We start from the raw sequence: 21,297 nt of genomic DNA, 5'->3' as shown, positions 1-21,297 counted from the left end.
AACCCGGTGTCATCACACCCTTCGGCTCGAAGCCGGCCCACACTACATAGCGTCCCTGGCACATAGCGTAGTCCCAGACTCCTATGGTATCGTACTGGTACAACTGGTAGATCCACACCCTTCAGTGATCAATCGGTAAGGCTCATGCCTTTGGATATAGAGCCAGACACTCTTGCCAAACATAGCCAGCGATTTCATACGCCCTCGGATATAGGGTCAAACACTCTTTCAATACCTAGAACAATTCAGAATCCAGTTTGTAACGACCTGCTTAATTAACTGATTTTTTTTTATTATAATATTCTACATGCTCTAATAATATACTGAGGAAAAACCCATTCATAAACCTAAGCAGTAAGAAGCGGAAATCATACAAACATAACCATAACCATTATATACAATACCAGAGTTTTAAAATATTTTCCAATATTTACAATTATAACTGTATTCCCAAAATATCCTCAACTGGTGAGGGCTATACAAAAACGTTCCCAAAAATGATACTCTCTCTCTGATAGGGCACTACAGACGCCCCTCTATTTGCGAGCCTGATCTGTTCGCCTACCTGGATCACCTGAAAAATGTTTCAACACTAGAATGAGCCAACGCTCAGTAAGAAGAAATATGCTATTACTAGTGTGTGGCAAATGAGCTACTATATGTCATGAAATATGTTTTCATATAAACATGAATAACTGAATACGAAAGTACCTTACAAATAATAAAATACACCACCCCTTTTCCTTGTTGCTTAACATAACCGTATTATGGTTATAATTCAAAGTACTTCTAGTGTACATAAATATGGTCTCTGTTTCTGTAAATCCGTACGTAAGTAATAGTAAGTGAAACTGTTCCCTGTGGTTGTTTGTGTGTCATGACATGTCCCCTCAAGACAAGGTTGTGCGGCCCGTAGGCTGGATTTACCCTGGCTGGCCGACCAGGAATAAATCACTGAACTATGTCAGTCGACCTGCCCACCTCAACCTATGTCTGGATGGGGAGCCTAACCTCTTCAAGGGCCTAGGTGGTCGACTTTACCATGTATTATTTGAATAAGTGGTTGCACTCATAAAGTAACATAGTATCTGTAGCAATAGTACCGTGCTCTGTAGCTGCAAGTCCAACAGGGTCTAATATCATATAATATATTTTTATACATATTTATCTTATTTACCATGATTCTGAAGTAATCATAATAACCATGATGCTGCAAAACGTGCTGAAATCTGAATAATCATAACATGGAACTGCATATTTGTAATACTGGAGTTCGTATAATCATGATACTAAAATCTGTAAAATCATGGTATTGAAGTTCACATAATCATAGTACTTAAATCTGTAAAATCATGGTACTGAAATTCATAAAAATCATGAAACTACAATCCGTAAAACATATCCTCGTACTACATACATATTCACAAGCCACACCATACTTTAATACATAATTTTCGTAAATAAATACATTGTATAATGTTTAGAAATTTCCTAGCATAGCATATTTTCCTTACCTTAACTTTGAAAAGGCCCTAGGGAAAACAAGTCTAACACTCGCAGGGCCTCCTACAAAACACCTTGAAACCAACATATGTCAGAACAAAATATCAGCATTTTTCCGTCTATATCATTTCTTATAACTGCCAGAAAGCCAAAAATTAGCTAAAAGGCCTTACCCTGAATTTGGGATGAAATCCAATTTCGTTTTCCTGACGATCCGCTCCGACAGTCTTGCAGAAAACTCCGCCAAGAGCGTCGTAGTAGCTTCGGATCATCAATTCGGTGACTGGTGGGGCCTGAAACGAAGAGAGAATGGAGAGAGAGTCGTAGGAGGGAGAGAGAGTCGTAGGAGGGAGAGAGAGTCGTAGGAGAGAGAGAGCAGCAAGAGAAATAGGAAATATCCCGGTTTTCCTCCTTATATACTGTCAGATTCGTCGACGAGACACGTCACCTCGTCGATGAGTCTTTTATAAAATTCATCGACGAAGCCCTGTATTCGTCGACGAAATTTAGAGCAGTCGGAAACCTCTCTCGGTATTTTCTTGTCGATGAAACCCTGTGTTCGTCGACGAAATCCTTAAGGCCTTCGTCGACGAAACCCTGTATTCGTTGACGAAGCTTGGCAATTTTCTGAAATTTTGATTATTTAATATTATCTCCAAAATGCAATGTCGTCGACGAACACGGAGCGTTCCACGGCCTCCTTCTGTTTCTGTATCTATTTTCTCTCCCTCTTATTATTAAAATACTATCATTCTTCGGGTCACTACACAGTTCTTATTGCATTCTAATAAAACACAACCATGTATGCTCATATAACCAAACAAACCACACCCATTTGGTAATTTAAAATCATGATTTTCCAAACATATACAGTTTAAATAAGTCAAGGTATGGTCATCCCTATAACACAATATATATATATATATATATATATATATATATATATATATCACAATATATTTACTATTTTCTAACAAAACTAGGGATGCAACCCAATACCCCCTTTTTCCTAAAATTGTAACATGAAAAACCCATAATTTTGCCCATTAGATTTCCCCAAATTAGTAACCAAAACGCACACAGGACTGTGAACCACAAATCTACCGAGTCCGATTTCAAAAATAACCGACATAAACAGAATCCCCTTACCTTTCCTCGAAAATCCAATCCCGAACTCTACGGCTCCTAAACAGCGAACGAAGTTTCCAAAACCTATAAATAACAATACAAAAAATGCTCAATCATGTTCTCTACAGAACTACCGGAACAGAATTGAAAATCGAGCATTACCTCGATTTTACGCCAAAACCCGAAAATGCCCGGAACGAAGATCCGATCCACAAATCTTGAAGAGAATCCTTCCTTGATCCTCGTGGTAACATTGGATCAAAGATTCCAACAACGTACAACGAAGAAATCTAGAGAGAGAGAGAGAGAGAGTATTTTTGAGTTCTAAAGAGATAGAGAGAGGATTTGAGATTTCTTAGCTTGGAAGTAATGAACACAGATATTTATAACCCCTTGACTCGGCCCCCCTCGTCGATGAGATGGAATCTGCGTCGACAAGGTACCGAAGACAATTCGTCGATGAGACGATGACCTCATCGACGAGCTTGAGATTTCTGGATTCCTAAAACCTTTCGGCTTCTCCTCGTCGACGAGTTCTTGCATTTTGTTGTCGAGTAATAAAGGGCCTTCCTCGACGAACTCTGGCTTCGTCGATGAAGCCTGCTAAATAACCATTTTACCATTCTCTTCTTTAATTAAATCCATATATCACGGTTCGGGTTCTTACAATTCTGCTCTGATTAAACAATTCTAAATATAATATAATCCCAATGCATTTTAGTATTTCAACATATTATACATTTTTAATTATTATCTAAATTTAAGAGATTTTATAGTTGCTAAAAAATAAAGTTGCAATGCATTGACAGTGTCCATGTGAGCAGTATATTTGTATATGTGCATATTTTAGGTGTTCTTTAGAAAAAAAAAAAATAATTCGCATTTTGTTGAAATAAAATTGGTAACTTCTGAAAAACATATGGATAATAATTATATCCATTTTAACTCGTATTTATGAAATATTAAATTAAAATATTATATATATATATATATATATATATATATATTGGGTCCACCTCAGTCAATTTGGGCGAGGGTAGTTCGGAAATTGCGGAGGGCGAAGAAGATAACGTGCCTAATCCAAAAATCCAATCCAATTGAAAGGTTCGCAAATTACCCCTTCCCAGGGAATTGCATTCGCTTCACCCACATGTACACAACACAGCTGAGAATTAGGAAGAAGGCAACAGCAATCATCAGATTGTTTTAATTGAAAAAAAAATGTCGATTTCAGCTATATTTGGTACGAGAATCGCGGCGCTGCCAAATTCTTCTTCTGGGTTCGTAGGTGGCGATGCTCCGACGAAGGCAATGCCAAGAAGGGTCGCCGTTGGCGGAGGAACAGCGGTTATAGAGTGCTCGTCGCGGCCGAAGAAAAAGGCGACGGCTCACCACATGAAGACGAGGCCTCGCAAGTCTCAGCTTTGGGACATCAAGCGCCGCCCCACTGTTTACCCTCCTCTCCCTCCCATGCCTCCCGAGTGGACCCTCGTTTCCCCCGCCGCCGATGCCGACGCTTCTGCCGCAGAACCCCCCGCCGCGGCCCCTTCTCCTTCGCAGGAACTTCGAAGCGAGTAGGACTCTGATTTAGGTTAATCGTTAATGGACGATCTTCGTTTCCTCCTCCTCAATGTTTCTATTTATGTAATGTTTTAAATTCTGTTGGGTCTTCAAGTTTATCATGAATGGGATACTTCCTCGGTGCTTTAGTTTACTTTATGCTATCCCAGCATGGAACGAAACGAAGCTGCGTTTTCATGAGCCTACTAGCTACTACATGTTTGATGATAGCCCCAGTAGAGATGAATGGAACGAAATGATGGTAGCTTGGATTTCAGAATCTCTTTGAGTTTGCATTTCTATGAATTTGAACAAAACGGTAGCCAACACAAATTTAAATTCAAAGTCTAAAATCTATCCCATACACTAGCTTGATTATGGTTGTTCCTCGACATTATGGATGCACGAGAGCATGAAACAAGAGCAGCAACGTTAACAAATTCTGTCGAGAGGAGGAAAGATGGTTTTTTCACTTTTTTGTGCTATTTGGTGATTGAGAGACAATTTTCCTAAAATTGGTATATCACTAAAAAACCACGCAAAATCGTAAGAAAGATTGTCCAAATATGAAATGATTAGGAAGGGCACTACCCAATCTAATGTGGCTCACACGTACGACCTTTACCTTGGTGCGTTCTCAACAATGAAAGTTAAAAACCATCACTTCATGCGTAACAATTCTGTTCACAATTTTAACCTCGGTCTTCAAGAAATCTTTTAAGAAAGAGAGTAGGAAGGGCACTACTCAATTTAACATAATTGAAAAACTTGCAGGCAGTTCCTTGTTCCATGGAATCCTGCTCACACATCAGACCAGCAAAGTTGTGCACCCATCTGCAGTTCTTTAATTTTGAACTTGCCATTTGCTACTTGCTTATTAAATGGCTTCAAGAGAATAGAAGCCGCCATGCCACATGGCATTTTCTTAATTTCTTTCTCACCACGTCGCTATACCCATTGAATGAATTAAATTATTTTATTTTCAGTTGGCCAAAGCCTCGTATACAACCATGATCCCCTCATTAAAAAATAATCACAACCCTTAATTGGAGGATCTTTTCTTTAGCCCTACGGAAAACCCTCCCTATACCATAATTTCTCTTTTAAATCATCATCTTTACATCATCCTCCCACTACTAACACTTGAGCTGGTGATGATTGTCTAGTTCTCTCCGACTACCTACTAAATCATATTACTGTGCATGCAAAACTACCTCCCATGACAAACAAGAACCCACAGTTAAACTAGTAAACAGTTCATTTTGGAATGGTTAACAAGGCAAATGTTTCTTTGCTTGGAAGACCCATGACATCGTAAGCCAAAGGTAGACATTTGTATGCATGAGAATATTAACTTAACCAACTACAAGTGGTTATGAAGAAAATTAATGGGCAGACCAAAACACTAGTCAGAAAAATGGAAGCTTTGGAAAGACAAAAATGGGTGAGGGGGAGGGTGCATCAATGTCACTAGATGGGTTAAAAAGAAAAACTGTGTACATAATGAATGCTTTTCAGAAGACATACATCCCTACCAGCCAGACATTAACTACACAAATTGAAGGTTGAGACCGACCAGTCATGCGTATTGCAAGCGTCCAACCTCTGCCGCTAGCAGGAAGCACATACGATGCTGTACATGGTTGTAAGCAAATATGCACGAGAGTTGTCCTGCTGTTAACACTTTCTTTTATTGTGGGCAACTGTAACATCGTATTTCCGAGTCAGTTTTCAACTTCATTTATTGCAGAGAGGCACTCTTAACAGATACTGGGAGACCACTTCCTGTATTTGCTTTGCACCAGACTCAATAGAAAATCTGTAAATATGTGCTCGTACTCCGGCATTTTCCCATACCCTGCGCACCCATTTCCAAACTCACCATAAGAACCACTTAACATAAAAGATTCCATTACATCAGAAGGCCAATGCTGCTCCTAAAGTGAAGCCTACAACTTAAATAATAATGTATAAATAAATGTCACTGACCAGGGAAGTAATTAATGTCAATGACATAAAATTGATCTTGGGTCCCATGCTCTCGAATGATATCTAAATTGAACAGTCGCAGACCCTACAAAGGCACAAGTCCAACAAATATATATAAATAAATGCACAAAAAAAAACAAAACAAAAAAAACAAAAACAAAAACAAAAACAAAACAAATCAAGCAAACTGTAAAAAAACCCAAAAATAAAAATGGCTACACCTACCAGTCGTCGACGAAGCTCCCTAGCCAGTCTTTCAAGTAAAGGTCGAGGCGGAAGCTCTGCAGGGGAAGAAGGATAAAACCATTAGACGAGCAGGGCTAACCCCATGGCAAGCAGCCCAAACCATGTTAAGGGTGTTGGGCAATGACCTTTCTAACAATTGCATGTTGTTTGGAGTGCTATACACAAGAGGAGGGCACTTAGGAGATACCAAGAGGTGTGGCCATCCGAGTTTTTACAAAAGGGATATCAACTCAGGAATTTCCCCTCATTTGGTGCTCAAGGGCTACACAGGAGTGTAGGTGCGTCCTGAAAGTTAGGATTTCTCTGATTGAGAGTAGGTTCATCAATTCTATTAGTTGGAAGGGTAGCTTAGAGCATGTCTCATGGAGGGATGTTATTGTATTGTTGGGGTTTCATTGCTGTGGACTACTTGTGTTCTGCATTATCACTGATTAATGAAATTCCAAATTCGTGTCCTCTGATTTTCCCCTTCAAAAAAGGACTTCCAAAGTAAATAAAGGATGTTCTCTGTTTCTTGGTTGGTTTGCTTTTCTTACTTTCATTATTTTATTAGTTGTTCATTGGACCTGTGATTGTTATTCATCAACTTGCTTGAGGGGGAAGCACACACTTCCCATCAATATTAACACACAAGTTGTCAATAAAATGTCATACAGAAATAAACACAGGCATAAAAACACTAAGAAAAAGGCCAAAAAAAAAAAAAAAGGCATGGTCAATCGTTAAAAAGCAACTGAATTGGTTCTAAATGGAAGAGGTAAAACCAGAGCCATGCAGAAACAGAAACAAGATGTTTCACAAGTCAAAAAGAAACTTCATGCATATGCAAGAAAATAACTTCACGATCTTAAAACAAAATGACCTCACCAGCAACACAAGGGTCCAGATCCGCATCATCTGCAGAAGCTGCAGCACAAGATACCCTCGGAAACTGGAATACACCTGCATTTCTTGAGAGCTCACGGTCACTGACGTCAGGCAAAGAAAAGCGCCTGACAACCTTAATAGCTTCTCCCACAATGTAGACCTTGAAAAGAACCCCTCCTACAAACACATAAAAGATAAAGCAATGTCTGACTTTAGTGAAGCAAATATATTTGGTGCCTTGAATGTGCAATAGACGAATTGCAAATTGCATACCATGGTTAACAAACTCCTGAAGAACAAGTGGAGGTTCAAGTTTTCGGAGGGAGGATTGATCATAAGCCAGTGACAACTCATGTGACTTTGCACTGCCATCAGCAACTAATGGCTTTGCGACTGAAACAGATAAGCATTAAAAACAACAATTAATAATCAAACAATTAATAATCACCACAAAATTTCTTTTCTTACCCCAAAAAATCACATGAAAATACGGACGTCGTTTGTATTTAATGATCCACAATCTAGAAGTAGACCTTTTTTTTGTTGGTAGTTTAGTGCTACTTACTAACAATAGGGTCTATCATACTGTATTATATAAATTATATTATCTGTTTGTTCATATATAAAGTATATAAGGGAATGTGGTAATGTTTCTTTGTCTTTTCTAATTGTCCATGCTGTTGCTTGTCTCATTCAAATTAGACCAATAACGTTCTGTTACTATAACAGAAAGGTGCTTCTGAATTATTTTTTTCCTTTTTTTTTCACAAATAGCCTAATCCTTCAATAGCATACTTTTGGTATCAATGTCAAAACGTATTAAGCCCATCATTTTAGATTACCAAAAATAAATAGGCATGCTATTAGTTCTAAGTTTTAGCACCATCAACTGAATTGTTTCTGGGTGAGTTTGGTACAAGACAACATAAAACATACCAAGGGGAAGAATGAGCCCAGCTTTGGTCACTGCATCAGGGATAGAAGATGCATCTCTTTTAATAACCAATTGCCTTGGAACATCAACTTTACCTGCACAACATACAAGTCAGAATTACTAAGAGAATCTATTGGCAAACTTAAATCTCAGTTGTCATACTTGCCATTTACAACCAACAAGGGAAAAAAATACACATGCACACACACACACACACACACACACACTCACACACACAGAGGAGCCTCACACTTTAGGTTTGTCTTATGGTTTTGGACAAGCCTAAAGGGATTGTTTGGAACCACTTGCAGAAAAGTACTTTTATGATAGAAGTACTCATCTATAATTAGTTTGGGATTGCTTATTATAAGTACTTTTTCAAAAAATACTTGTTTTCCTTAAAAAAGTAGTTTGGAGTAGTGCTTTTTGAAAAAAGTACTTTCAAGTGTAAACCAAACACTACTTATCGCAATAAGTACTTAATTTTAGTCCTTTTTCATAATAAGTACTTATTTGGCTCAAGTCACTATATATATGACTTCTTCATTCTGTGCAGCCCATAGGGCAACATAATCCAGAAGTTGCCATAATTGTCATTGTCATCCGCAAATAGTGGACTTAATTCTTCCCAGTAAACATCAAACAACTTTACTTGCTGTAGACAAAATGGCATTGAAATTACCATATGAATCAGAAAAATTCAAGTCAGCAACCTCCTGCAGCATGGACTGGCGATCGCGTAAATGTTGTATTGCATCTGGAGGATCAAGAACTGTAACTTCTGGGTGTGTTCGCCTATAATCCTTCATACATAAGCAAAACGGGAAAGAATGATTAGAAGACCCAAGCACAAAACAAACGAAAAAAAGTGTGGATGCATCCGTACAATAACATGATTTGATTCAAAGGAAATGAAACATTACATAAGAATGTAGTTACAAAAAATGTTCAAATAAACCTGTTTCTTTTCCTACGTCCTCTAACATTCAAGGTTAAACCAATAGCCATCCACAGGTTAAACCAGGAAAGGAGATAGACCTGAATTTAACCCAATAAACTGGAGCATTTCATTTGACCAAAAAAACATGATGGTTAATATCCAGTTATGAAATCCTCTCGAGCTTGGCCATTTCTATGGTCAGGCAGAGGTGGATCACTGCAGCTTCAGTGGAAGGTGATTATAGACTTAGGCTGCGATCTAAGCACATAAAATCAGAAGGAAGTCCCTTTCCCTCATTCCCCTTTATGTTTTCTGGACTGTCTGGAGGGTAAGGAACAGAAGAGCTTTTGAAGGAACATCTTCCTCTCTGCAGGTTGTCAAAGATAATTGATTAGTCATGATTTCTAATCGGCACAGTAAGATGATTGGGAGGAACATCTACGTAATTCTCGATTTCCATGACACCTTACAGTGACGGTTGTGTAGTGCTCACTTTCTCTGCTATACTTGGGTAGCATCCCCTGGAATGTCTAATAAATTGTCCCTTTGCTGATCAAATATCCAATTATGAAATCCAAAATCTAAATATAACTGATTCAACCTTGAAGCTACAAGGGCTTGATTCAATTAAGATCCTCATTTGATATATTTATATTGTGTAAGAAATCAAGAGGTAGAAGATGTGAGCATCAAGGTGTACTGTGGCCCTGGTATTGAAAACTTGGAAACACACTATCAGATAAGCTCTCTCTCTCTCTCTCTCTCTAGAAGATGTGAGCATCAAGGTGCAAGGTGTACTGTGGCCCTGGTATTGAAAACTTGGAAAGTAATATCACAGTACAGGTTTTTGGTTTGAACTTGAACTCAAATCTGATTTTAATTTTACTACTTAATTCAAAATTTTAACATGAATATTTTAGATCCATCAATTTTCAGTTAAATATGAAACCAAGCTTTTTATGATCACTGAGTCCCACCCACTACAGACCTAGTTATATTATAAAAATCAGTGCCCTTGCTTGGAAGTTGGGATCACATTTAAAATTTTTTCCAAGGACTTGTCATGGAAAATTCTTGGCAAGACATGTACTACCTACTCAGCATTTCAATGAGAAATCAGATGTGGGTAGAAAACAGATTACCACCAACACATACTATTAGGGCACACAACATAAGTAGCAAAATGGCACAACCTATTTTAGCACTGAATGGTGGAAATCATGCATAATTTTAACACGCCTCACAGGACAACGGATACAACTTGGGAAAATGAAAATATCTAACGAGTGCCAGATAAGAGTTAAAAGTGACAGTTGTTAAATAAACCAACCCAAAAAAATCTTGATCCAGCCATAGAAATGGAGAAAGATTACACCTAAGGAGTAGCAGAAAATTAATCCTGAAATATCTCATGCTGCCTATGGAAACATCAAAGATCCATGTGACAGTCCTCCATTTCACAGAAACATAGCTAGAAGCATCACACTTAGTTATGCACACTCACTTACAAGTATTACACTTAGCTTTTGCTTTATACTCCTGTACCCCACCCAAAACAATCAGTCCTCGATTTATGCAACATTAAGTAGAAGACCAAGCCAACTACACAAATCAAAATCACATAATCAATTTTAAGTGCATTAAAAGCATGTAAATGATTCAGAGCACAAACATCTTCATTCTCCCACTGTTTAAATAATTTAAATCATTCCATAGTTATTAGCCATCTGCTTTTGCAGGTTAAGTTGGGTTGGGCTCAAATTCCCAACTGACCTGACTAGGTTGGTTTTAGAAAAAAAACTTAGGTGAAGTCGAGCCACATTAGACACAGCTTGGATTAGCTTGGGACAATTCAGTACTTGGATGGACTGAGTCAAGTCTGCTGCTTAGCACTTTTTTTTTTTCTTTTAAGAAACAAATAACATGGAAGTGTATTAAGTGAGATAGAAAATTTTCAGATGATATGCAAAGATCATTGGGAAATAGAAAGCAAAATTTGACACATGAATTTTATTGTAAATCAGAGAAGCCAATTAACTGTCAAAGCTAAAAAAAATAAATTAATGAATAACATCGCAAGAAAAGTATCAACAGCTCAACACAATACAAAGAAAATCACTAAAATTATGCACAAACGAATGAGCACATTGATAAGATAACAAACAACCTAGAACAAATATTCAAAGAGAAAGCAAAAAAAAAGGTAAAAACAAAAATGCCCTCAACACTGTGAATTAAAAACAGACGGTATTGGAATCAAAGAAACAGAAATGGGAAGAAAAAAAAAGGACTTGAAAATTTTGGATAAGGGAGTTAACCAAATCAAAGTACGAGAAGTCCGAGGACAAGGTGTTCCACATAGAACAAAGAACAAAGATGAAAGACCAAAAAGATTACAAAAGAGCTGCCCTGCAATCCCTTAAAGATCGAACAGCTGCAAACCCCAAAAGAAACCAAGAGAAAGGACCCAAAAAGAAGCCAAGAAAAACCACTCTATCCCATAATGAATGTGGGCTGGATGAGTGTCCCAAAAAATAAATAAATAAGTCTTTGCAGAAGTATTGGTTTAATCTAATCCAATCCACATCCACCTCCGCCTCCAACTATTGTGCCAGGTGGGTATATCATAATCAACGATATATTCAATGCATGATTTTAGAAATTCATAAAAAAATTAAAAACCATGAATAAACTTTCACCAAGTTCCAGCATAAGCTTTCAGTAGCCTATATGTTGAATGCTTCAACAGCAATAAATGATATGAAAAAGACACAAAGCATACTACAGGGACAACCTTAGGCAGGTGATAACCAACCTATAACTTAGAACAGTCTCCATCAAATTCATTTCCCCATAAAGTAGAAAGATTTTAGCTAAACATGTTTACATCAAGGACAATAATCACATTAATGAAAGAAGATTAAACCTTATTTAATAATTGCAATTCACATGAAGTTGCAGGAGAAAAGTTATAATAAACACACAAACAGCAATGGTTATGGCTTAAAAGTTATTGTATGAAATATCAATATACATTCTCAATGCATATACCAACTTTCGATCTCAAAAAGCTCATAAAAGAATTAAAGAAATTAGTTTAAGGCTGTGGATGTCATGTACCAACTGTCGATCACCAAAAGCTCATAGAAGAATTAAAAATTAGTTTCAGAGGCTTGGATGCCATGTAGAGTTCTAGGTCCTAATGCAGCTTTCATTCAATGCAGCAAGAAAAATAGAGAATTCTCAAAAGGTGGCAAGGTTGGAGAACTTGGGTTTGGGGAGTTTGGGTTCAGAATCTCAGGACTGGAGCTTACACACTTGGTGGTTGCCGCCTGCAGTATTTCATAAACATAAAGATGAGTTCTTTTTTCTTTTCTTTTTATTTTAACGTACAAGTTTCATAATATATGCCAGTGTTTTAAAATGTGTTCCTGAGGCGCACCTTGCGTTTTGGGCATAAAACGCCCAAAGGCGTAACTTAATGCGAAAATCCTAAAATGCGTTCAACTCTGGGGTTGAGGCGTACGCCTCAGTTGAAAATGTGTGCCTTTTATGCCTTCCATGGTTGGACATAATAATGTTTAAAAAATTCAAAAAAAAAAAAAAAAGGAAGTCTATCAGGGCTTGACAAGCATCAACCACTCCCCTTCCGCAACAACTGAAGGTTTTGCGCACATATTCTTCCAGCCTTTTGTCTGCCTTCGATGACTCCCTCCAGCCTTTCATCTCTCTCCGACGGCCCTTCTAACTTTTCATCTCTCTCCGACGACCCCTTCTGACCTCTCGTCTCTCTCCAGCAACCCCCCACAGAGTCACAGCTTGAGCAGAGGTGTTCTCTCTTCCAGCCTACCCCATCTGACCTTTCATCTCTGATGACCCCTTCCAACCTCTCGTCTCTCTCCAGCGATCCCCTACAGCCTCCTCTCTCTCTGCAACCCCCTTACAGTATTTCTGGTCTCAAATGAAGTCTAAAAGTCAAGGTGAGTTGCACTTGCTGATTTAAGAGCAGCTGCTTCTCCTTTTTTTTTTTTTTTGTTATTTTCATTTAAGAGTTTAAACTTTGAAGCATGAAAATGGTGTCCATTTTGTGATGTTAGAGGTTATATAGCTCATGCTTATCTTTTAACATGCATTTTTTTGGTTTTTTAGCTAAAATTGGTCTATATGATACTTAAGAACTATGTTTTTATTTTTTTTCTCTATTATTCTACAAATTTTCTCATTTTTATACTATGTCTAAATTTATTTTATTTATTCATTATTTTAAAAAAATAGAGTCCCAAAAGGCTTACATCTCAACGCCTTGAGGCTTATACCTCACCTCGCGGAGGGTAACACCTCGCCTTAAGCCTTCGCTTTTAAAACACTAATAAATGCAGATGTAAGCAGAAACAACTACTATACACAAGATCATGTTCACAGCAACTGAAACTAAATACAAAGGGGCAGAAGATTTACACAATTTTCAACCTAAAGTTGGTACCAAATTGATGAAATTACATAAATTAATTGCAATATTTTCAAGCTTGGATGAAATTATTGCAACTCTATGACAAAATCATACACAGAGATATATATAACTATAACAAACAAGTGTCAAATGCCCCAAAGAAAGAGCGAAAAACTGTTGAATGAGTTCAGTCAGTTGTGTTTCAAGATAACTATGACACGAAAATTTTAGAACTAAATATCAAGTAAATACAAAGCTCAAATTCACATTTGATTTTAACATCTGCCAATCTGCAAAGATCGCACTTCAAAACCTTTCATAAAAATAAGTTCAAAGAATGCTTGTGCCTAGGCATAGTTGATCGAAAGATATGCAGGAGGTCGTTCAAGAAGCACTTAACACTGTAACCAAATACATTAAAAACAGGTTACACAAGCCATTTTCCAGATCTCCACTGAAACAACTGACCATGAATTAAAACACATAAAATGTTCCAAACACATGTACAATGGATTAATGGACATGTCAACATTCCAAGACGCAAGTACATCCACTAGTCACCATACCCAGCAACTGAGAAAGGAGTAAATGAGGAACTGTAATTCACAGAACTTACTCCAAGAGTATAAAGCATAACAAACTCTTGAAAACAGAAATACCATATTTTAAGGTGACTAGAATTGGGTCAGCCATCTCCCACTCAGTTGATAAAAGGGGGTGATGATATAATCTGGAGAAATGAACCATTCAAAAGAACAAAGAATATTTTGCAAATATTGCGTAGGAAAACCACAGAAAAAATCGTTAGAATGGCCATGGAAGGAGAAACATCCTCACTTGCTGGAATCAAGGCTCCTCAATTATTGGGTCATGATTCATGACGGAGGAAAGAGCATGCACTCTGCAAATTATGTCACACAGGAATGAGTGTTAAGCATTAAGAAATCCAGTTGCCCACTAGTCCCTGTCATTGTATATTTGATCCCCGAAATTTATAGATAATAATATCATATCACAACAAACATCAATGCCATGCCAAGTTAAAATGGAGCCATAAAAATCAATCAGTAGTAAAAACATGTTCTAAGGATGGGACAGGAACAAGGGAATTTTTAGAAACGGACCAACCTCAAGAATCTGGCGCCACTCTTTTCCAGTTAACTGCATTAAAAATAAATAATAAATAGGAAAATGTCAGATAAATCATAGAAATGTGCATCCACAATAATCAAACTCAGTTCCAAACAGATGCAGAACATAACTCCTAGCAATACAGTGAACAAATCTGCAATAAAAGGCTGTAATTATTAATTATATTGAACAAAAATTAGAAAAAAACACAAATCACTGAAAGACAAAAGTATCTCCAGACTTCTGCACTGGGAGATTTAATAATGCACGAAAATAAAAAAGGGCAAACTACTAACCTTATGCAGCACAATGTCAAACGGCCCTTGATCTGAAAGTGGTCTACTATGATCGATGGCAACAAATACTATGCCCTTGTTCCTGCACCGCACCAAAAAACATCACACAATTAACTAATACTCACTGATGAGCAAAATCAGAGGACCCAATATAGTTACTGATAATGTAGATTAAAACAGATAAAACCTATCATAAAATATGAGAAGCCCTCATTCAGAACATCAACTAAGACTACAAACAAAGGCATGATTGAATTCATCGTCTGACCTTACTATCCAATGATATTAGTAAATAAACAAGGCCACAACAGGACCACCCGCTTTATATGTGTGCAATAAGTAGGGAAAAGGGATGGGGTGGGTAATGGAACATTCTTGTTCCTTCCTACTAAACAACTTAAACCCTCATTAGTTCATGAAAGGACAACCAAAGGTTATCAGTAATTCATGACAGGACAGCAACCAAACGATCATGAACTATGTAGGATTGGAAAAATGTGCACGGATATTTACTCAAAAATGTAGTCATACACTCACAAGTACAGAATTTCCAAAAATAGAATTCAGAACCTAAGAAGAACAAAAATCTAACTGCATACTCTGGATATATAATTTTCACTTTCCAATTACTTCAGTGTAAACGCACATTCAAAGATGAACAGAAATAGTACATTCTTACCAGGGGATGGATACAAAAAGTAATTTTAATTATATAGAAAACAACTGGAAGTACAATATTATATTTGTTGAGAAAGGTACAAAAATTTGACTTTCGGACCTTTGAAATACATTGGAAACTCAGAAGGCATTGTTCACTTCATAAAAAATATGCACTGTTTCACTATCGATGGAACAAAGGGAAGCCGAAAGATTTGGAATTCCTAAAACTATTGGAGTTGAAATTTTACTGTAAAAGATTCCAGATTTTGATTTTTTATAACCCTACAGCTCTAAAACAACAAGAAGTACAGAACATATATATGGCGGAATATTCCTCTATAAAGAATGTAGCTAGAACCAAAAAGTATATATATACAAAAAACATAAAAGTAAACAGGAGCTTAGGGAGAAAAAACAGCCCACAACTTGCAAAGCATAAAAAAACGTAAATCAACTTATGTTTTCAAACTCATCAAAGAAAATCCAACAACGAAAAATTACATATATTGTTACAAAATTCAGAATAGCAATGAACCAAGACAGATGGAAAGGGCGGAAATCATCAAAATGACGGAGATAACAATCGACGGTAGAGTTTGAAAATTTTATATTTACTTAAGATGCGACGAAAACTAAAATCGTGTTTGTCGAAGCAAACTCCAACACGCCCCACCCCCGGCGGCGCGCCCCTTCTCCAAACCCCCTCTCCTACATTCATTAATCGAGGGAACGAGAGCACCATAGAACCTTTTTCTTCTTTAAATTAACTTTATAAGATTGATTATTAAAGAAATGACCGATTAATTTACCTAGCCAAACCTTCAAGCTTGGGCTGCAAAAAGCTCTTCGTCTTCTTCGACGTAAGAGCATAACCAACCACAAGTTTCACAGGTTGCGCAAACCCTCCTCCCAAAGCATAGGGTTTCTTAACCACAATCGCCTCCTCCATCTCCACCTCCTCATCCTCCCTCCGCTCGTCCTCATTTCTACACGCAGCTTCCTCGTTCAACCTCATGCCCCCTCCTTCACAAACCCTAAATCCCCAAAGAAAACCCTTCAAAAGCCCACTTTTATATTTTCAAACCAAATTGACAGTCCGTAAAATCCAAGAAGAATCAAGGAGGAAGTGCGAAACCGAGGAAGCTTTGCAAGGAACTGATCAGAGAGTGGGAGAAGGCGATTCCGAGAACGGAGAGAGAAAGCGAATCAAATGCTTTGATATCGCAGAGCAAGGGCGATGGAGTTAGAAGCGGTGATGGTTCGCCTGTATAGATTCAGCGAAAGGTGGGAGATATGGCGAAACGCAGGGGACGACGGTTACTAGTGAAGGAAACAATGGGAAGGAAGAACGAAAGAATGCGATGTGTGGGAGAGAGCGAGTCGAAGAGAGGGAGCTTATATAGGCGCGTAATAGCTGTGGCCTGCTGAGCTGTACGCCTTCCCTGTCCCTTTAACACCACCCACGCGCGAATCTCCACTTTACTCTCTACTCGCTGCACCGAGCGCACGCGTTGAAGCCCCCAAGCGGCAAGTGGCCCATCTCTTGCGTCTCCTCACATCTTTATTTTTGTAATTGTGAAACGCATGGTGTCACACTGTCACTATTTCTAATATTACCAGCTCATAATTATTACTATTTCTAATATAACAGTATTGTTTTTTCTTACATGTTTAAAAATACAATTGTCAATGCACAATTAGTGCTTAATGTGCCAAGAAATAATTTTATCTCTTAATTATTTAGTTTTTAATTTTCAAGTAAGGAAACAAAGGAAGAAAGATCGGACAAATTGGTCATTTTATTACATGAGAAAAAATAGAGTGTTAATTAGATTTGCCGAGAAAAAAAAGTGTTAAAAGATAGGTGTTTTATGTAAGAATTGAACCTCACAAATGGTAAGATGACACATTAATATTTGGACCACTACAAATGATGTAGAATAAAATATCTACGACAAGAATATGAAAGCACATCTTGACATAAATAATGGCAACTTAAAGTAATTAAAGATGATTAGTAAAAAGCTTGGGACTCTTGAGTAAATGAGGAGAATGAAAGGGTGTAATACAACTTCTTCAAATTAAAGACATTTTGGTATTAAATTTCAAACGAGCCTTTCACTATAAAAGGGCATTCTTGGGGAGGCAAGACAAATAGAACACATCTTTATATTATTACCTATCTACTCTTGTTTTTCATTTCCTAACTTAGAAATTGGAAAGATCCCCAAGAGTATACTCTAGGCCCTTCAAACTTTTTCTTCTTTCTTTTGAAGAAATCGAGATTGTAAATTAATTTGGGCAGCAATGGTTTGGTGCCCAATAAGGTTAAGAAAGAGATTATTTTCACTCGAGACCATGACTACATCACATGCGATTTCATCCCTATTACCCAAGTTATCAAACTCGGATATGGATTAAGGTAAGGTAACTTTTTCATTGCACTTGTGATCAATTTTTTTTTTTCAGTGACACCATCTGAATTAGCAAAGGAGCACAAACACCTTTTGATGTATCACACTGGATACCAAATTCGCATCTTCCAAGTCAATACCCAATTCATGCCCTACAAAAGGATTAGATCACCAGAATGTGATTTACGATTGTGTTGCCTTTGCCTAGAAATGTGGATCTAAGTCTCCAAACAACAACAATTGATCCATCACATTGACACTTCAAATTATTGCAATCATTGGGAAATTTTTTGTCCCTTTTCCATTTAAAAAGAGACATCTTAATCAAAATTAGGAACATCAATCTGCCTAGAAACCAAATCCTACTTCCAAACTGGTAGGGAATCATCTAGAATAGAGGATGACTTTTGATCTTCCTCTTTGTGTATTCTTGGAGAATAGCGAAGATACTTAAAATTTTCATTTCCATGCATTCTTCCAAGTAATTGAATTGAATAGATCATTTTTCATATTACTAATAAAACTTTTCACACTCATAAATGCCTCAGCTCCAATGTATGGTGAAGTCAAAGTGCCTAAGAGGGATACAACTATCACGACTTTTTATAGATAAAAGAAATTAAGGTATTTTTCCGATCCTTTTAAGTTTAATTGTGTTACCTTAAAGCACAAAATACCTATATATGAAGGTAAAAACCTTATTGTGACCAATAATAGCATGCATCTATATGGTAACCTAGCATTTGTTTGTTAAAAGAGAACTATAAGATGTTATAAGTCTACATCTTGTATTTAGCAAAAATTTGGTGTATATATACATACTTCCTACCTTATCATAATTAATCAGGTGGTGGAGGCCATATTAATTGATAAATAACATAGAATTGCATTCATAGATCATTTGTCAATCATAAGAACCCTTTGAAACAAAATAAAATACTTGCATCCACCTAAATTAGTTAAGAAAAATAAAATCTTAATCTTGGAGCTATAAATATTAGGATGGTTGAACACGTGTCACAATTTTAGATAATTAATATTGCATGTAAGGAATAAAAGGAAAAATAGGCCCCCTTGGCAAAATGGACAAGCATAGGGGAGCTCTACTCATCATTGACAAATTAGTTATGCTCATAAGTGACAAAATGAGCCATGCTCATAAGTGCACGTGAGTTTTATTCATAGACAAATGAGTTATGATCATAAAAGACAAATGAACCATGCTAAAAAATGACAGATAATTCTAGTCACAATTAACAAATGAACTATATTCATAATTAACAAATCAAGTTTACTCATATAAATAGTAAATGAGTCTTCCTCATAATTGATAGATGAGACATATTCATCTTTGCTCATAAGTAACAGATAAGTCATGCTTATATAAGCAACAAATAAGCCCTACTAATAAATGACAAATGAATCCTACTCATAATAAGCAAATGGGTCATATTCATGAATTGACAAATGAGGCTTACTCATAAATTGATAAATGAGATATGCTTATAATCGAAAAATTAGATCAGTTCATATAAGTAACAGATGAACTCATCTCATAATTGATAGTTGACTACTCATAATCAACAATAAACTAAAAGTGATGTAGGACGGGATTGATCGACCTATGTCCTACTGATAAACCTCACACAAACACAAACACTCAAGATACTTTAAATTAAGAATTTAATTAACCAACATAAACACCATAAATTATGTTATATTTCACATGTTTAAGAATTTTGAAAAGGTCTATGACTTGTCTAGCGATCAAGTCTCAATTGGTTCTTTCACAAAAGAATCAAGTTAAATACTAAAAATATGTTATTTCAATATTTCAAGAATGTAGATCTATGTTAGCTCAACGATATTCCTACAATTGATTTTAAATTAGCAAGTATCAATATTGTAATCTTTTGGCTCAAATGTGCTATTCAAACATAGAAGTCAGATTTTCAAGTAAAGGCTTACACAAGATTAAGCAAGGATTCAAACAATGTGAAATAATATTGAAAAATTAAAGGTTCTGGGTGACTTCAGTCGCCTGAACTTTAGGGTTAGTTGCCTGAAGAATTTAGAAACAGAATTCCAGATGGACATTAGCGGTTCAATAGATTGAGCCAATGACTTCAGTCACCTGAACTCCCACGAGTTTTGTATAAAATGCAAGAATTCAAGAGCTAGTTTTAACTAGGACCATGGGGCTTCAAACAAGAGTTCACAATCTGATAAGGCTTGAGGAAAAAGAACAATCCTACTAATGAAATCGTTGGATGACTTATTATGATCCACTACAAACTCAGATTCTGCTAGAAAATCCTTGGAACAAGTTTCAAAATGTAATGATGGAAGTGGAACTGCTATGTGTATAAAGGGGTTGTGAGGGTGTAGGGTGGAGATGGTCGTGTGATGAGTGTGGGATATGCGGAGATGGAGTCGCTAGATAAAATAGTGGTCTCTCACCTCCTAATCTCCGAAGAGAATGACATAGCCTCACACTAAACAATCGGAAAGGTTGGATAAGCTTTTAAGCTCAACAAAGGAAATTCCTTCAATATTCAATATGTCAAAACTCTACTTCTTTCTTACAATAATTTAGGACATATATAGACTTAACAAGGGGAAGAATGTAACGCCCTGGCCCTTTATACGACTCCAGAGTGCTACTATACATACATAACCTGTACAATCAGTTAACATACATTAGATACCCGCCTTAAACAAGGACATACGGCTATATCATACTGATCTCTACTTTCATATATTGTGGAAAACATAAACATTCATATGGATTCTAATAGACGTACCAGAGTATCCAACTGTTCCTTACATACATTCATCCGTACGTAAAATATAAAGTGTATTACATTCCCAAAAACTCATCCCGACTAAAAACCCAAAACTTATACAAAACTTACGTCAGCTAACCAGACTCTACGCTCCAAAGTATTTCTGGAAGACTAGGACTGATTTCCTATAGGACCTGAAACAAGGGTTGTAAGATTGGGGTGAGACACTTCTTAATAAGGAGGAAGATATTACATCAATGTGTGACTGTATAGTTATATTCTTGTTTGAAAGCAGTTACAAAGGTTGCACATTCTCAATACTGTGATATATAGTGCATATGTAAATTCCTGATGATCAATAACTCAGCATCATTACAAGTGAGAGTTCCCGAG

General features: G+C 36.9%; 2 protein-coding genes across 3 annotated transcripts; one reads left to right on the top strand and one right to left on the bottom strand.

Moving 5' to 3' along the window:
• Positions 1 to 3,642: 3,642 nt before the first annotated feature.
• LOC131161281 (large ribosomal subunit protein cL38) lies at positions 3,643 to 4,471 on the top strand. Its single transcript, XM_058116929.1, has one exon. It carries the CDS (start codon positions 3,853 to 3,855, stop codon positions 4,207 to 4,209), a length of 357 nt encoding a protein of 118 aa, XP_057972912.1. The 5' UTR covers positions 3,643 to 3,852; the 3' UTR covers positions 4,210 to 4,471.
• A 980-nt stretch (positions 4,472 to 5,451) lies between these two features.
• LOC131161280 (inositol-tetrakisphosphate 1-kinase 3-like) lies at positions 5,452 to 17,075 on the bottom strand. Of its 2 annotated transcripts, XM_058116927.1 has the most exons (10): positions 16,514 to 17,075; positions 15,045 to 15,126; positions 14,746 to 14,778; positions 8,910 to 9,030; positions 8,230 to 8,322; positions 7,567 to 7,686; positions 7,294 to 7,470; positions 6,406 to 6,461; positions 6,181 to 6,265; positions 5,452 to 6,049 (listed from the first exon to the last, which is right to left on the bottom strand). In XM_058116927.1, the coding sequence occupies exons 1-10, from the start codon at positions 16,717 to 16,719 to the stop codon at positions 5,952 to 5,954; spliced, it is 1,071 nt and encodes a 356-aa protein (XP_057972910.1). In that variant the 5' UTR covers positions 16,720 to 17,075; the 3' UTR covers positions 5,452 to 5,951. The 2 variants fall into 2 exon arrangements, with proteins under 2 accessions (XP_057972910.1, XP_057972911.1); XM_058116928.1 differs by lacking the exons at positions 14,746 to 14,778; positions 15,045 to 15,126; positions 16,514 to 17,075 and adding an exon at positions 10,676 to 14,423.
• Positions 17,076 to 21,297: the final 4,222 nt, after the last annotated feature.

Source organism: Malania oleifera, chromosome 8, assembly GCF_029873635.1.
Source record: "Malania oleifera isolate guangnan ecotype guangnan chromosome 8, ASM2987363v1, whole genome shotgun sequence".
Classification (NCBI taxonomy): Eukaryota; Viridiplantae; Streptophyta; class Magnoliopsida; order Santalales; family Ximeniaceae; genus Malania; species Malania oleifera.
Note: the sequence above shows the minus strand (reverse complement) of the source record. Positions and strands in the feature narration are given on the sequence as shown.

Excerpts from the sequence above, each read along its gene's own strand:
- LOC131161281 (XM_058116929.1), top strand. The coding sequence starts at position 3,853 with ATGTCGATTTCAGCTATATTTGGTACGAGAATCGCGGCGCTGCCAAAT.
- LOC131161280 (XM_058116927.1), bottom strand. The coding sequence starts at position 16,719 with ATGAGGTTGAACGAGGAAGCTGCGTGTAGAAATGAGGACGAGCGGAGG. Across the intron at positions 15,127-16,513 it reads AAGCTTGAAGGTTTGGCTAG|GAACAAGGGCATAGTATTTG; the intron begins GTAAATTAATCG and ends GGTGCGGTGCAG. Across the intron at positions 6,462-7,293 it reads TCTGGACCCTTGTGTTGCTG|AGCTTCCGCCTCGACCTTTA; the intron begins GTGAGGTCATTT and ends CTTCCCCTGCAG.